At 49.7% G+C, this 17,402-nt stretch overlaps 1 protein-coding gene across 6 annotated transcripts; it reads left to right on the forward strand.

The window, feature by feature from the left end:
- Window positions 1-1,299: 1,299 nt before the first annotated feature.
- Window positions 1,300-14,083, forward strand: ZYX (zyxin). 6 transcript variants are annotated; one of them, XM_069018194.1, is made up of 10 exons: window positions 1,300-1,697; window positions 5,087-5,347; window positions 8,974-9,173; window positions 10,161-10,253; window positions 10,555-11,061; window positions 11,377-11,518; window positions 11,602-11,771; window positions 11,929-12,107; window positions 12,369-12,489; window positions 12,899-14,083. In XM_069018194.1, exons 2-10 carry the CDS (start codon window positions 5,098-5,100, stop codon window positions 13,007-13,009), a joined length of 1,773 nt encoding a protein of 590 aa, XP_068874295.1. In that variant the 5' UTR covers window positions 1,300-1,697; window positions 5,087-5,097; the 3' UTR covers window positions 13,010-14,083. The 6 variants fall into 6 exon arrangements, with proteins under 6 accessions (XP_068874295.1, XP_068874303.1, XP_068874287.1 ...); XM_069018202.1 differs by lacking the exon at window positions 1,300-1,697 and adding an exon at window positions 1,941-1,963; XM_069018186.1 differs by lacking the exon at window positions 1,300-1,697 and adding an exon at window positions 2,892-4,286.
- Window positions 14,084-17,402: the final 3,319 nt, after the last annotated feature.

The following is a 17,402-nucleotide window of genomic DNA, read 5'->3' on the forward strand; positions in this document are numbered from 1 at the left end:
GCCCAGGGAACAGTGGCAGAGTTCTCTGACGTCAGGCTCATTGTGTAAGGTGCGTTGTGATGTTCCAGAATTTGGTTCGCAATTATGCACTGAATTCTTTTTAGCTCTGCACTGACATCTTTACCTGAATGAGAGGGAAGATGATTTTCTGCACTAGAAAAGTAACAGTGTAAGAAGACCCATCACAGACACATTCTTTATCCTATATAATTACTTTGTGTGTTAATTATGGGAGGTAACAGAGCTGATGCCATGCCTACAAAAGCAACAGTAAATAGGATTATTTAGCACCCACAGAAGAGCTATATATCTCTTAAGAAATTCAGAGCTATAGCAGTGGTTGCAGCTGTGTAAGGAGTGAGATGCTCAGTGCTGTGCATTGCTATGGGTAGCATTTTCATATTCTATGTACACTGAAAAATCTCAGACATTTTTCCAGCCGTATCATCTGGTTAAATAAAAGATACAATCCCTTTGTACAAACTTAACGCGTCAAATTAAAGATTTGTTTACACTGGATTTAAACCTTGGATGAATCTCTTTGCATAGCTCTCTAATGTGAGCGTTTTGCAGTAGTGCAGACTGGGAGTGTCACTGGTGGGGTTCGTGGCTTACCCACCCACAAGTAAATTATCAGTACTGAAAGGTACCTGTGTTGATAGGTAAGTCTTTGTAGCAGACAAGCCCCAAGTCCCCTGGGCATTACCAAATACAGTACTTCTCCAGGGAACTTGCAACAGTAGGGGTATTAACCCCAATATTAAGGCCAGATTCCAAAGTCAAATACAATGATTGCACAAAGCACAGGAAGTGTGTTTATTGGTGCTCCTCCTCCCTGAGAGGCTCTGAAGCAAGGAGAAGCAGCAAAGGCTGAGGTTGAAAATTACGTTCACTTGGCCTGGGTCAGGCTGCCCCTGTTCTACAGCGGGCCGAGCCCCCAGCGAGCACTGGGATAAAAATAAAACCGATGTGCAGCACTCGCAATCCAACAATGCAATTCATGTGGATAGCGTTTGATATAAACCAGCTAATAGCGCTTGCCTTGCAGCCAGTACAAGGAGAACAAGTCGCTTTTCTGCACGGTGGAGTCATCTGATGTTTGCTTTAATTTCTGGCAGATCGGGGCAGCGTGAGTCAGATGCTCTCACAGCTGGCTCGGGCGGGGAGGAGGCCAGCAGGGACCCTGACTCACCCGAGCCGCCGCATTCCTTCCGAAAACCCAGCTCAGCGACTGGAAGTGAAATCACGGGCTGGGGGCAGCTCCAGGGTTAGGGAAGGCGGGAGGAGCAGGGCTCTCCGTGCGGGTGGCAGGCAGCGAGCCCAGCCCAGGGTGGGCGCCGAGGGGGCCGGGAAAACCCCGACAGACGCGTCTCGTTGGCGACCGCCGGCGGGCAGAGCGCTCGCCCCCTCCCCGGCCGGCAAGGCCCGGGGCTGCTGCCCCGGCAAGCCCCGGCCCCCGTTACCTCATTGCCACATTCCCCAGCGAGTGAGCTCAGCTGTGCCGCGGCCTCGCGCCTTTTATGGTCAAACAACTTTGCCTGGGCGAGGCTTTTTTCGCGAGTTGGGAGGAAGCGCCGGGGCTCGGTGCTCCTCCGCCTCTCGCTGCTGCTGCTGCTCCCGGCGGGCGGGCCGGGGCAGCCGAGGAGTCCGGCCCTGACAGCCCCAGCGCCGGGGGTGGCATTTCCCACTCCCCAGAGGTGAGTCTCCTCGCTCGGCTTGGCGACACAGCCTTTGTCCTTCGCCCCGGGGATGGCGCGGGGCGCGGAGGAGTGCGGGTTTCTTGCCGCTCGCTCCGGCACGGCTCTTCGCCTCGGACACAGCCCTTCGCCCTCGGCGAGGCTGACTACGGTCGTGGCTCGTGGGGGTGCTTGACCGACCACAAAAAAAAAAAAAAAAAAAAAAAAAAAAAAAAAAAAAAAAAAAAAAAAGAAGAAGAAGAAGCAGGGTCGCGTGTGTGTGTGTGGTGAGTTTTGTTCCCTCCCGGCGGAATGGAGGCGACTCGGCGCTCCCGCACAGCCCCAGCGGCGGGGGAGAGGGAGAGAGGGAGGGGGTGCTGCCGGGCTCTGCTCGGGACAAGCTCTCTTTTGTGTGCGCACGGATGAGCGAGACACCTCGCGAGCCTTTTTCCAGATGTGCTTGAGAGAGGAATCTGGGGCCCTTTGTGCATGAAATTTGCCTAATGTATGAGTTTCTGTCTCCCTGGGAGTGCCCTGAGAAAGTGCTTGCAAAGTCGTAAAACTTTCTGATGTTTTAAATATGTTTGCATAGCTCTTTGGAGTTTTCTTCGTTTTTGGTTTTTTTTCCCTCTCTTGCATAGAGAGGAGGCAAGCACAGTATCTGCGAGAGAACTTTGTAGCTCCGAATAGCCCCCTCCCCCAGCCCGGTTGCTTTAAGGCTTTTCGTTGCAGCTTGCATAGCTGATAGACTTTGCTGTCTTTGAAGCTTTGTAGCTTTGGGGCAGGCTGGAAGAACTTTCTGGATGGAAAGCAGCATAACTCCTGAATCCATTTAATCTGTTCTTAATATTCTTGTTTGTTTGCTTGTTTGTGGTTTTTTTTTGTTGTTGTTTTGGTGGGGTTTTTGGTGGGTTTTTTTTTTGTTCTCCTCTGACTCCCTTCAGTTGGGAGGAAGTTGGCCGATGGGGGAAGTACAGATATGATGTGTGGAGCTGCAGTGTTGGGTTGGATTTTACAGAGGCTCCCAGTGTGACTGCTGCCAAACTGCTTTTACCAACAGAGGTGAAAAATGTCACTCGGCTCTCTGCTTCTTCAGGTTCCTCCTGCTTTTATTGCCCCGGGAAAGAAGCAGAGCTGGTGAAAGTGGTGTCGTGGGATCAAAGAAGTGAAAGCTGTCTGGATGCATAACAGGTGGCAGACCCACCATTGGGCCTTCTGGGAGGTGACCCTCTTGCTGAAGGTGTCCCTTGGTTCTGTCCTCCTACTTCTTGCTCTCAGAAGGAAACAGTGTATGAGGCAACTAGGTATCCCGACTGTGTCCTTTGGGGACGTCTTTCTTCATAGCTCCACTTGAGTCATAAATGCTGTTACAGAAGGTAGAAAAATCTCTCCCCTCAGGGAAAATGTGAGGATGAGAAAGATTTGAGATTAGTTCTGTTGGCGTGACACTCCCTCTCCCACAGTTCTCACAAACTGCGCCACAGGAGCCGTGTGAGCTGCGTGTTTCTGGTAAGGCTTAGGTGGCATTGGCAAGGCCCCAGGGCTGGGGGGATGACTCTCTGCAAGGCCAAGCTTTCTCAGCCGGTTTGGTCTGTGTGTGGGTGGACTGATAACCAGAAGTGAGGATGGGCAGGGGCAGCTGCTGGATGGAGACAGCCCTGAGCAGAAAGTGCCCTAAGTGCGATGCAGCATACCGGGAAATGGGCTGCTTTGGGTTAAGGGAGATAGCAGCTGCTGGTTACAAAGACAATGGTTTTTTCTGCAAAGCAGCCGATGTCCCCAGACTGTGCGTTGACTAACCCCGTGATTAGAAGTGACATTGTCACTGTAGTGTTCTGCTCATAATGCTGTCAAATCTGGTAGAACTACTGCCAAGTGGTTCATTACACCCTAGTGAAATAGTGGAGCATGAGAGAAAAGTCTCTAAAGAAAGGCTGGAGGCCTTCTTAACAGCTTCTGCAAGTTGGTGGGAACTGCAGAATGGAGGGAGTTGGTCAGTCCCTTCTGACTTGCAAGTCTGTCGACCCCTAAAAGTTTGGGGAAGTGAGGACAGCCCTTGCTAATTACTCTTCTGCCTTGGCCCTTTCCCATTCTGAATCCAGGGGAAATGCTCAGCACAACTCTTTGGCTCCTGCTTATTGTTGTGGGCTCATTCTCCTTTTGAAAATCCCAGAAGGGTTTGTCCAAGTGTATGCATCTTATCAGCACTGCACAAAGGGAAGGAAAAGTTCAGCAGCATGGACTTTGTTTGTTTGTGTTGCCACACGCTTGTGACCTGGGGAAGCTGTGACAGGTTTCTGCTCTATGGTGCCACATTGCACTGACTCATGGGACTCAGTAGAATGGGGCATGCAGGTCTTATCAGCAGCCAGGGGTTAATCGGGGGTGGGCGGATGTTTGTGGCACCAGGGCTGTCTGTGGCAGCAGCTGTTATTGTCCGTGTTAGAGGCCGGCAGTGTGGAGGGGCACTGATTGGGACATGCCAACGTGAAATGCTGGCACGGAGCCCCTGTGCTGACGGCAGCCCTATTGTGCTGGGGTGTTAGGAGGGCTATGGGCATGCCAGGCTTTACAACAAAGCGTCTGGCTCCATGGAGGCTTCTAGCACGGGTGAGATTGCTGGCCTGGATCGCAGGAGCGGGGGAATCCTAGGGATGCGCCTCTCCTCGGGAGCCCTGCCGTCCCCCGGACAGCCGGCCCGGCGGGGTCTCCTGCGGCTGCCGGAGCCGAGCGAGCGGGGCCGGTCCGGGGGTCAGCCCGGCGGCCGGGGCTGCCCGCGGGGGGCGGCGGCGGGGCGGCATCCGGGGAGCGCTTCCTGGCGGGGGCGGAGCGGAGCGGGCGGCGGAGCCCGGCTAGGGCACGGAGGAGACACCGGCTGGCATCGCCCAGCACCGGGAGACCCTCTGCCGCCCTGCCGTGCGGGCTCCGGCGGCATGGAGGGGCCTGGAGGTAAAGGGTGGGGGTGCCGGGGGAGAGGGGGCATTGCTGGCGCTGTCACAAGCTGAGCTCGAGAGGAACCGGCTGGCGTTATCGGGTAAAGGGGGAGAGGAAATGCTCACTCCATTTCTAGGGGCGTCCTTTGGGGTGCGAGGGATCACCCTCCTTCTGATCACCACAGGTGCAGGGCTCCGGTGCGGTGGAGATCTGGGTTTTCTCCATGGCAAGAACCCATTTGTGGTTAATGCCATCCTTAGTTGAAATGGTGAAGTGTGATGGCTCATTCGAGCTGTCTGCAGTTTCTGTTCCTCCTTTTTCCTGTGCTGGTCTTGTAAGTGCACTGCTTAGGCACCTCAGCTTCTGGCCTGACTTAAATTCCCGTATCCCTTTGTTTCACATATTCTTCTCCATTAATTTCCACTCTGGCTCAAGGATGACTTCATACAGGTTTCCTCCCTCTTCTCTCCTGCTAGGTGCTGAGAAGATGGCCTCCCCAGGTGCTCCAGGGACCCGCATGACGTCCACAGTCAGCATCAACATTTCTACCCCTTCCTTCTACAACCCACAGAAGAAGTTTGCACCTGTGGTTGCCCCTAAACCCAAGGTGAACCCCTTCAAGGCTGGGGGTGCGTCAGAGTCGTCGCTGCCCCCACCTCCTGGACCTGGTGCCCAGCGTGCTCAGATAGGGAAGGTGGGGGAGATTCCAGTACCACCCATGTCCCTGCTGGCAGAAGGTAGGTGAAGGCTGCTATGGCAGATGTGAATATGCATTTCTGTATTCTTGGGGTGGGAGGTTTGTGACTGGGCTGAATATGAGAACAGGGTCATAACTGCTGTAAGTGATGGATATTCTTGCTGTAGAGACTGGCAGGTTCCATAACAAGATAAATGGATTGGAAAGGGATCTCAGTCTAGGTAGTAGCTCCATTAGGAAAGGAGGGGAGAGGCCGTCCTGCACTGCACTGAGGCTGGAGGAACGCAGTGTATTTTTCACAGTATTCCCTGGGTGCACAGTTGTGTAATTGCAGTCGGTTTCTGGCCAGCGTGTCGGAGAGCAAGTATGTTGCAGAAAAGTTGACCCTGATAGTGATGAATCACGCTGTTGTCCTTCTTGTTGACTGGTCCCAGCTCAAGTTGGTTATCTCTGACTGTCCTTGTTGTGGACTCTGCAATTGCCATCGTTGGTGCTGGAAAAGAGAAAGGAGAAATAATTGGATGAAAAAATAGTGGCAGCGGTGATAAACAGGAAGTGAGACTTAGAGTTTAGTTTGTATGGCTTGTACAGTTTTGTACTTTTTCCTAGTGGGTTGGGTTGGGTTTTCCTGTGTAGAGTGACTTCTTGTTTCACTGTGGTTTTCTTATTTCTTTCTTTCTTTTTTTTGTGTGGCCTTTTTTTATTTCCTGCAGTGCTAGAGTGGTTTTTTTGTTCCATGTTTTCTTGCTTGGTTGGTTTTGTGTCCTTCAAGATGCAGGTTACTGTTGTATGACTCTAGTTTGAACTCATGATCAGCATGGGGCCACCAGAAATTTCTGTAGGGACCCTTTGCTAATGATTGATGCTGCCTATTTTCCCAAGGCTCTGTCAAGGAAAGAGTGTGCCTCAGTCAAGACACATGTGTTTGGAGAATGCCAACTGCTGGTTTAAATTTCTTTTCTTTCACTGTTTAGCACAGACTGCAACACTGATGTTTTCTAGGTTAGCAGGCTAAGTTGGTGGGCAGATGACCTGATGGTAGGAGGAGGGGTCCTGGGCTTAGAGGAAAGAAATGATTAAGCCATTTTTCCCATTTCTCAAGTCACAAGGACATGCTGGTGCTTCTGTCTCCTGAAATTATACCAGCTAACTCTGGTGACCTGTTTCTTGTATGTTGTTGGCTGGAATTTTGTATCTGTGGAAACCACGGTCCCATCTTAGGATTTATCATTTTCTGCTGCAGTTGTCTGGATTAGGGATGTGTCTGTCAGAAGGCCTCAGACTGACACAGATATTACCGGAATTAGACAGGTGGATGTTAAAAATTATTTTTCAATGTACAATGTGTGTGTGTTGGGTGTTGCTTGTTCTGCTTCTCCTATCCTTAAAGTGGGTATTATGGAGTAACTAGACAGAAAAACTAGCAAAAGAACCATTTGTCATAAGCTGCTGTGTCATCATTGGGTAAGGCCTGCCAGCAAGACAGCTGAGGTACAGATGAACCACCAAAACTCAGTCATGAGAGAAATGCATCTGATTTGATCCTTCTCTGGTGCATATCTTCAGTCCTTCTGTGCCTTCCTTGTACACTCCCCAAACAAAACTTATGATACAAAGCTATAGCAGTTCGTCTCTTTGTCTTAAATGACAGGATGGCTAAGTTAGTACTCCTGTAGGAATGTTACATTTAGTATTGATCATTCTGTAAATCTGGTATAACAACTTCGTGAGGAACTTTCTTGTCCTGTGAATAATTCATAAAACAGGCTTTTAGTGCATCTAAAACAACGTGACAACAGATGAGGGGTTTGTTTCTTATGGTTTCAATAAACCAAAAGGCAAGCATGTACAAGCTTGATCCCAAACTGTAATTTCAAAGAAAAAAAAATACATAGTATTATTCCCTCCCCCCAGCAGAATTTCTGCAGCACAAGAAGGCTTGGAAGAGGTGTTGCATACCAGGGCAGTTTATGCATTCCACAGGCTAATAAGATTTTGGCTTTAATCTTCTAAAGGGGCAGTATTGTCTCCCTTAGGTTACAGATGAGAAGTCCTTATAAAGCCTGTTGACAACAGCTGGATATGAAGATGAGACAATTCAATTACTGCTGTTAAAAGTTGCACTTGGAATAGCTGGAGTGAAAAGCTTGGTCTTATACCCTACTGCTCATTGGGGCTAGCTGGGAAGAGGAGTGGGTGTCTAGAAGAAGGCACGTGGAAGTTACACCTCCTCATCTTTGATGTTCTTTGCTGTGTGGTCGATAGGAGGACAGTTCCTCCCCTACATGGTGAAGGGAGAAGGATTCACATTTATTTGTCTGCGTTGTAGTAGAAAATGGTTGGTTTTGCTTGTTCTGCATCTTTGGCAGATACAAACAGGTGGAAGCAATGGGGTTTTCTAGAAAACTGAGGCACTGTGGTGCTTTCCAGCCTGCTTAAAAGGGTTTTGGAAAATTTCTTGTGTCCTAATGTATATTGGTGTGAAGACACATTAGCCTCTAAAATCAGAGCTGGTTTTATGCCCCAGGAAAACAAAGCCATTTCAAAGATTCTTCATACACTTAAGGGGTAACTGGTCCAGCTTGCTTTTTTTCCCCCCACTTGTTTCTTGTAGTGCTTACTATCCTGCTGTGAGATGCCAGCTTATTTTTGTGTAAAAATACAGGCTCTCCAAGGTCCTGGGCTGTCCACTGGCATTCCATCTATGCTACCCTGTGTTCAATAATCTGAGCCAGTTAACTGGCAAGAGAAGGGTATGCTGGGGACCAAAGAAGGGGACAAGGAGCAGGAAAGAGCATAGCAAGACCTGTTTCCCAAATATACAAGAACTCTGCTCAGGGACTAATAGCAGCAGCTACTGAGGAAAGATGAAGTGATTATGAAAAGCTTTGGACAAGGTGAAAAACAGCCTGTGGAGTTCAGTCATCCTTGTTGGGTGCAGAGGTCCCGTGGATACAGGGGAACCAGTGTGCCCTCACTGCCCAGAAGGTCGATGGCATCCTGGGCTGCATCAGAAGGGGTGTGACCAGCAGATGGGGATGGGATTCTGCCTCTCTGCTCCACTCTTGTGAGACCCCACCTGGAATGCTGCATCTGGCTCTGGGGTCCTCAGCACAAGAAAGATGTGGACCTGTTGGAGTGAATCCAGAGGAGACCATGAAGATGATCTGAGGGTGGGAGCACCTCTCCTAGGAAAACAGGCTGAGAGACATGGGGTTGTTCAGCCTGGGGAAGGGAGGGCTCTGGGCGGAACTGACTGTGGCCACCTTCTACCTTAAGGGGTTATAAAAAAGAGGGAGATGGAGATTTTGTGTGCAGATAGTATAAGGACTACTGAAAGAGGGCAGGTTTAGATTAGGTTAGAATTTCAGGAGGAAATTCTCTACTCAGAGTGGTGAGGCACTGGAACAGGTTGCCCAGAGAGGTGGATGCCCCATTTCTGGAAGTGTTCAAGGTCACACTGGATGGGGCCCTGAGCAACCTGATCTAGTGAGTGGCATCCCTGCCCATGGCGGTGAGGATCGAACTAGATATTCTTGAAGGTCTCTTCCATCCCAAAACACTCTGTGATTCAGTGATCCTGCTTCCTGCAATATCTTCAAGAACTCTTCTGGTTAGGAATAAGAAGTGATCCAAAGTCGCTTTTATTCTCGTTCTTCCCCATAGACCTGCCGCTGCCACCTCCTCCTCCACCTGGGGAGGATGCAAGCTTCTCCTCAAACTGTGCATTTCCACCACCCCCACCGCCCTTTGAAGAACCTTTTCCACCAGCCCCAGATGAGGCTTTTCCTTCACCTCCTTCTCCACCTCCTCCTCCTCCACCAGTGTTCGATGAAGGACCTGTGAGCAAGGTTCCTGCCCCACAGGTGAGTGAGCTCCAAGGAAGTGTGGTTTCTGTGATGCTCTGTGAGTTGGGACAGCTTCTTGCTATTGTCCGAGCTCAGCAGTGGGAAGCCCTGCGATCTGGGAAAGCAGGGAATGCTACTACCCCGTGGCCCAGCACAGGTTAGGGTCAGCTGGCTGGGCTGCAGCTCTGCGGGGCAGGACCTGGGGTTCCCGGTGGACAGTGAGGCGAATGCGAGCCAGCAATGCGCCCTTGTGGCAATAGAGGCCAACCACACGCGGGGCTGCACTTGTGAGAAGGACAAGGACGGTGATTACTCCTCCCTTCTGTGCTAAGCGAGGCTGCATCTTGGAGGGCTATGTCCAGTCGGGCTTTCCATTGGAATAATCCCTGTGGAATACTGAATGAGATGCAATCCAGTGAAAGGCCATAGCAGCCTTTGGGGGTTGGAGCAGAAGAGGCTGCCAAGGCAGGGTTCTGACTGAGTCTGCAATACCTAAAGGAGGGCTGGAGAGAAGACAGATTCTTCTTACAGAGGCGCACCAAGAGACAGTGGACAGAAGTTGTGGCAAGGGAAATTCCTCTTGGACAGAAGAAAACCCTGTTCCACTCCAGGGGTGGCTCACTGCTGGCGTGGGTGCCTAGAAAGACTGGGGAATCTGCATCATTGGGAATGTTGTGAAATGACCTGGATGGGGCCCTGAGCAACCTGGTGTTGCTTGGGAATTAGCTCTTCTGTGAGCAGTGTTGGACTACAGACGTCCAGATGTCTTTTCCCACCTAAATCTGTCTGAGCTTCCTTGGGCTGTCGATTTTCCCACTGTTCGTAGACCTTTGAGGCTGTGTCCTGTTCATCCTCACCAACTTGTTATCCATTCAAAGCAAGGAGCAGATCTGTACCGCAGTGCAAAGTACCAAAGTCTGCTACTGTAAGGGAATGAAACACCCATTTCTCTGGCTGTTCCTGTAACATGCTCTGCTCCCTTTCTCCTCATGGATGGCGATGTAGGTACGTGGCAAGATGAGCAGCGTTGATCGTGAGATTGACTCACTGTCTGTAATGTTGGATGACATGGAGAAGAATGACCCCTTCAAATCCCGGGTGAGCTGTCCAGAGTGTTGCAGGTGGAAGAAGAGATGACTGGTTTGCTGAACAGAGGTAGTGAGAAGGGTGCTACTGAAGATTAAAATGTCCGGATAAACCATAGCATGGAAGTGTTGGTGAAGGACCAGAAAGCATGGATCTTGCATCTTGTCAGTACTGCTAAATATGTCACATTGTGGAAACTCTTAGGATGCTGGGTCTGGGGTAGCTGCTGACTGGCTCACTGCTATAGATGGCATATTTTCTCTTCCACCTTTCTGCTAACTGCCTGTTTTCTCTCTGCTGTTTCTCTTTACAGATCACTGCAGGATCCACAGGTTCTCTGGAGAAACCACTGGCCACAAAAGCCCCTGTGGAAATACCATCTGCACCCAAAGATACTCCTCATTCCTTTTCTTCCAAGTTCACACCAAAGCCAAGTGGAAGCTCATCTTTCAAGCACCCTGGGGTGGATTTGAACCCCACCCCAACCCCATGGGCAGCCCCACAGCAACGCAAGGAGCCCCAGGCACCAGTCCCTCCACCCCCCTCTCTCCCTTCTGCTCAGCCTACCCCTAAATTTGCCCCATCTCCTGTTGCTGGCTCTCCTAAGTCTGTGTCCAAATCAGGTGACAGTGTTCCAGTGGCTCCCTCAAATTCTACAAGACACCCTACTTCCCTTCAGACTCAGTTCACAGCCCCTTCACCTTCAGGCCCCTCCTCTCGACCACAGCCCCCTAATTTCACCTATGCCCAGCAGAGGGAAAGACCCCAAGTGCAGGAGAAGCCACGTCCAACAGAAAAACCTGCTGCTGCAAAAGACACGGTAAGGGAAAGAGCCATAGGACTGGTGTCTTTGGACAGGCACATGGGGAGTGAAGTTGGGAGGATGAGGGGGGCATCTGCCCCAGGCTATGGGAGGCTGTTACCCATCTGAAAGAGAGATGTAACTATAGAGATAGTGGTGGAGAGGGGTAGGACTTCATGTGGAGGTGAAAAGGATCAAGCACAGCGGATGGAGGATTGTTCCTAGAGATGAACAGAGGGGACCTGTAAAGGCAAGAGAATTAGGTTTATTAGGGACAGAGTGGGAAGGAGTCTGTATGTATCCTTTGGGATTGAATGTTTCCTCTTCCTGCAGCATAGACCCACAGGTTCCAGTGCAGATCCACCTAGGGGGAATTCCTGTCTGACAATGAAGGAGGTAGAAGAGCTGGAGAAGTTGACCCAGAAACTAATGAAGGATATGGAGCATCCCCCCCCAGCAGAGGCTGCAACTTCTGGTGCGTTCCCTCAATGGCAGCGGTAAGATTAAGACTGTGGTGGGTTTTAATCTCTCCTGACCCCTTTCCTCTGCCATTGACAGAGCTCTGTGGCTTCTGCCGGAAGCCCCTGTCACGAACCCAGCCAGCTGTGAGGGCCCTGGACCGCCTCTTCCACGTGGAATGCTTCACCTGCTTCAAATGTGAGAAACAGCTGCAGGGGCAGCAGTTCTACAATGTGGATGAGAAGCCCTTCTGTGAGGACTGCTATGCTGTGAGTCACTGGGGTGAAAGCTGCTGGAGAGAGCTGAGCTCGCTGTGGTGGTTCTCTCTTGCTTTCTCTTCCTCCTTCCATCCTTGCTTTCTGTGGTGAAGCCTCACAGGGGTGGGAGATTAGATTCATGTGTTTTATTTGTTTTCTTTGGGCTCAGAGCACCCTGGAAAAGTGCAGTGTCTGCAAGCAGACCATCACAGACCGGATGCTGAAGGCCACTGGTAACTCATACCATCCCCAGTGCTTCACCTGTGTGATGTGCCATACCCCCCTGGAGGGGACCTCTTTTATTGTGGACCAGTCCAACCAGCCTCACTGTGTGGATGACTACCACAGGTATGGAGGGAGATGTGTGCATGTGGTGTATGAGAGAAGGCAGAGTCCCTCACACCTGCTTCTTTTTTCTGCAGTACAGGGTTGGGTTGCCCATGTCCTCTGTCGAACGTGAAGTTAAAAATGAGCCAGCAAAGTATTAAGATGTCTTTCCATCTAAACATTTATTATCCCTCTGCTGCTAATGCCATTGAACAGCACTGAGAAACCTGCCTTGAATGTCACCACAGTGGTCATGGTCTCCTCCATGGTTTTGTGTTGCAGGAAGTATGCTCCACGCTGCTCAGTCTGTAGTGAGCCTATCATGCCAGAGCCTGGAAAGGATGAGACAGTGCGTGTTGTTGCACTGGAGAAAAATTTCCACATGAAATGTTACAAGTGTGAGGTAAGACTGGTGGCCCCACTCCTCCCATGTCCCCTATGCCCATCACCAGCACCTGGGCACCTTTGTTGTCTATGCTGACCAAACACTGAAGTTGTTCTGAATGAATCTGGAGCGTTTCTGAAGCACGTTCAGAAAAAGATCAGACATTCCCAGACCATGGGTTCATGAACAGGGACTATGCAGGGTTGTTATATTCTCTAACACCCCTAATATAGCAGCTGTATGTAAGAGGGGAATGTGCTGTGATTGCTCTCCCCACAAAACAGTGTCTTCCATTCGCACCATCAGGGACAGAGCACTGGGCTGTGGGCGATTAACCTGACCCAGTGGGGCCTTTCTTGCATCCTCGAATGCCTTTACCCTGTTCTTGGCCATCATTGAGCTCCCTGTCTCTTCTTTTCCTGTTTAGGACTGTGGGAAGCCCTTGTCCATTGAAGCAGATGAGAATGGGTGCTTTCCCCTGGATGGGCACGTGCTGTGTATCAAGTGTCACACCGCCCGTGCAAAAACAGCGCGCTGAGGAGCTCTGAGGAGGCATTCCCTCGAGAGCCCCACTCTCAGTACTCCTTCCCTCCCTGCCATTGTCCTACCCCTCTGCCTGACAAGGCAGACTGCTACCAATGGAGACTATGCCAGCACAGTTCTTTACTCATGTAGGATTCACTGCTCCTAGACTTCACTCTGCACACCCACCAAGAAAGGACCTCTTCTGTCACTGCTTCCTGGCCACAGTGTATTCCAGGCTGGGGGCTGTGATCAAGGTTAGTGCACAATTGCTGTTCCCTCGAGACTCTGGAGGATAAAGATCAGACCTCCACCACCGCCTGGTGGAAGAAGCAAGAAAGACCTGGTGGCAGGTGCTGGGAAGGGCTGAGAGCATTCTTCAGTTTCGTGGAGCCAAGAATAATGATTTGACTTGAGAAGGTGGAAGCCTGCATCGTGGCACCACTTCTGTCTTTTATTTTATATCTTGAGACACCTCGTTATCAGGATGCCTTCCTCTGCCTGCTCCCTCACCTGGGTTAGTGTGTGGAGGCAGAAAGTAGTGGGAATCTGTTACTGTTGCTGGAAAAAGCTAACCTGCTATAGCTTTTCTGTCTCTAAAGGATTTTACTGATTAACTGTCTTGTCATTTTTTCCTTAGCCAGATTAAACTGGCAGTGTTTGAAATACTACTCTGAGTTTGGAAACTTTTTTTTTTAAAAAAAATCTTTTTCCCCTTCCCAAAATGATTTGTTTCCCAGTGCGGTTTCTGGACAGCCAGGCTGGGCACCAGAGTAGCAAAGCAGTCCAAAGAATGCATGTTTACAAATAAAGACCGTCGTAAGGACGGGCAGCACATGGTGAGGAGGCGTCTCAGTGCATGGATGAGGATTCAGCAGACTGAGGAATGTCTCCTGTTCCAGTAGGGTTTCTTTCACTGCTGTCAGTGAAAGCTGCAGTGTAATTGCAATGTACTGTCTGGCTCTAAGTGTTACTGCACCGAGCCCCATTTCCTGGACTAGAAACTGTCTCAAACTGAACAAACCTTTTGAATAACAACACTGTCCAACCACTGTTTGCATTCAATAAAATGTGTGGTTTTTTCCATTAACCTGTGTCTGCTGTATTTGTTCAGCCACCCATGAGAGTTGCTGTCTTTGGCAGTAGAACTGCCATTGTAGAGCTTTTTTACACATTGCCAAATGTATAGCTGCTATTCTACCCAGCCTCCAGAGATCAGGAGTCTGAACATGGCCTTTCTCTCTCCACCTCTTGGTCTGCTTTCCAGACTTCTATTTTTCTGTGCCTGAAGAGTAGCTCTCATTTAAAGCAGTGGAAGACTGCAGTTCAGTACAGCAATACAGTAGTCTGCTTCCATGGATCACTCAGAGGTGGGTTTTCCAGTGAGATGCAAGTGGATTGGAGTAAAAGTGGACGCTTTATTTGCTTTGCCCTAGCTATTGCTCCTCAGTGTTTGTGCTTGATGTTTACAGTTCTAAGCGTGGTACTGTGATGGTCACTGCAGGTGAAACTCCTTTTTGTGGTGAGCACCAGTGTTTCTGCACTTCAAAGACATGAAACCTACTCTTGATCTCTTGCCAGTTTGGGGCAAATCTTTAATGACTCCTTGCAAATTGATCCAGTAAATGTCTTGAGGTTTTCTATAGGATGAGCAGAGAATAAACAAATTGTACAATTATTTTTCTTACCCTAGTTGTTGCTAGTTTGTAGGCATTGTTTGAGAGGTTGTTTCTAGGCCATGTTATTAAAAGCTTGTGCCCACAAACACTAAGGAGTGCAGAGGAGAGGAACAATGCTGGGGCAGAGAAGCACTAACTGTTCCTCCCAGAGGACCGTAGCCTTGGTGTCTGGGTAGGAGACCTATTACATGGAGTCAATGGGAAGGGATCACCTTGTGGGTTAAAGGGACGCTAGTCCCTCTGAGGGGCATGGGGTGCATGGAAAGAGCATTTGGGGGCTGTACAACACTTGTTGTGGGATGTGTAGGGAAGAGAGCAAAGGCAGGAAAAGTGAGTGATCAAGGATGGGAAGCACCATGGGAAAAACTGATGGGAAAAGGGCACAGGAGGTGGCTGCACGTACACAGTATGCTTGTCTGGCCATGCCCTGTGTGTCATCAGTGTGGTCTGTCCTGTCTTCATAATAGCTTTTTTTTTTTTTTCCTGTTCCATGTGCATGGAGTCTGTTCTGTGCAAGTGGATCTAAATGCCAGCAACTGGACAGATCTGAGTGCATGCATATTGTGGTGTTGTGTGTTATTGCCAGCAAAATCAAGTCAGAGTAGCTGGTGAGTAGGGTAAGAGATTTGGGAGCCGGGACATGGCATGGCTACAGCTCTGCCTAAATGCTGTAAACACGTGTGAGAGTCAGCTGCTCAGGTTCCCAGGAGCTACTCTTGGGTCCGGAGACCAGCTGAAAGAGAAGAGTGTGCATCTGTGCATGAGGACACTGGGGTCCAGGGGATCCTGGAGCCAGCTGCTGCGTAGAGCCAATGTCTTAGGCTAACCCTTGGAGGGCTGCGGCGTGTGTGTGCATGTCTGCATGCCCACCGTGCAGCACGGCTGCAGGCCTTGAGGATTTGCCAGCAACTGCGGAGACCAGCTCAGGCTCCAGGGCGTGGAGCCAGCTGCAGGATGCCTGGTCTCGGGCACTAGAGGGATCCATCCTATAGGTGTATGTTTCCCTCTAACAGGTTCATCCTGATCAGCCAGAGCCAGGAAGAGGATTAGGCTGTTTGTGCTGTGCTTGCATGTCTGCTGTGCTCTCTGCCTCCGGCCAGTCATGTGCAGTGTGTGTGCATTTATATACGTGCATGCATTATATGCTTGGAGATTTTCTGTGCATGAGTGCCTATTGGGAATACATGCTCAGGCTTGCTGCTGGCTGTGCCCTGAGGACATGGAACTGAACAGCCTCTTCTCTATCAGGCCAGCTGATTCAGCAGCTCCTAACACTTGAAGTTGAAAGGGACCTCCCTACTCAGAGCCAGGTCAACCAGAGCAGGTTGCTTTTTAATACCTTAAAGGATGAGACTTGGATAATCTGTTCCAGTGTTAACAACTCTCACAGTAAGTTATTTCTCACCTTCAATTTACTGCATTTTGGTGTGTTCTCACTGCTGCTTCTTTCACTGGATACCACTGAGGAGTGTCTGGCTCCTTTTTCACTCCTATCAGGTATTTATACAGAATAAAAGCCACCCAAACATTCTCCTCTTGAGGCTGAACAGCCCCTAAGCTCTCTCAGCCTCTCCTTGCATGTCAGATGCTGTAATCCCTTCAAAACAACAGTGGCCTTTTACTGGACTTGCTCCACTGTCTGTGTCCTCCTTTGTGCTAGGGACCCCAAAATTGGACACAACACTTCAGGTGTCTGACCAGTGCTGGAATAAAGAGAAAGAATGGCCTCCTTCCAGTTACTGGTGATGCATTTGCTGAAATGCAGCCCAGGTACTGTTGTGTTTCTTTGTTAAAGGGTTCAGGTGCAACTTGCTGTTCACAATGACCTGCAAGTCCTTTCCTGCAAAGCTGCCTTCCAGTCCCCAGCTTGTACTGATGCGTGAGGCTATTCCTCCCCAGTGGTGAGGCTCTGCATTTCTCTTGGTTCAACTTCCTGAATCTCCCCTCTTCTCAGTTCTCTCCCCTATTAAGGTCCCTCTGCATGTGCAACCATCTGATGTATCAACCACTCCCACTTCTCTATTATCTGCAGTGATAGGCCAAAGTTTACGTGTGCATGGCACAAGCTCATACTCTTGTGTCGGCCTCATCAGGGCTTATCTGCTAGCTTGGGTATCTGCCAGGTAGCAAATTTACTGGTCATCTATACTTCACATTAAAAAATGCTATCACTAAGACGGATACAGTAAAAACTCACAGTAAGAGCTTTGCGTGTCAGCTCTCCCTCTTGCTATAGCTGCAGTGACTTGAGTAGCCATGGTCTGTGTCAAATAGAAACCAGCCTTCTTGCTTCAGGTTGCAGTTCTTTAGATCTCTGCTTCTTAGCCCTCCTGTTATGATTAAGGAAGACCTTCCCAGGCACAGCAGTGTTAATTTATAGCCTTAAGACTTTAGAGCATTATACAGTTATGGAGACACTGTTATCCCTAGCAAGTCACATTGCTGAATGTGTAGCACTCAATTTCACCAACCCAGACTTGAAAAATAAATCTTGAGTTAGCTACTCTTCCCAGGTGGGAGAAAGTCTCAGGAACATCAGTGAGAATCTTTCTTTCTCCTGGACAGTCTAGTCTGCAGGAGAAAGAAGTACTACTCACATGTATTTCATCAAACACAGCAGTAGCTGCTAATATTTCTTATGATTTAGGAATAATCACAGGATCTGTAAAAAGATGGACTTGGATGTTGGATAGGTAAGCCTGTAACTGGCTGAAAGAAAAAAATCTGAAG

This window comes from Aphelocoma coerulescens, chromosome 1 (assembly GCF_041296385.1).
Source record: "Aphelocoma coerulescens isolate FSJ_1873_10779 chromosome 1, UR_Acoe_1.0, whole genome shotgun sequence".
In the NCBI taxonomy this organism is placed as follows: domain Eukaryota; kingdom Metazoa; phylum Chordata; class Aves; order Passeriformes; family Corvidae; genus Aphelocoma; species Aphelocoma coerulescens.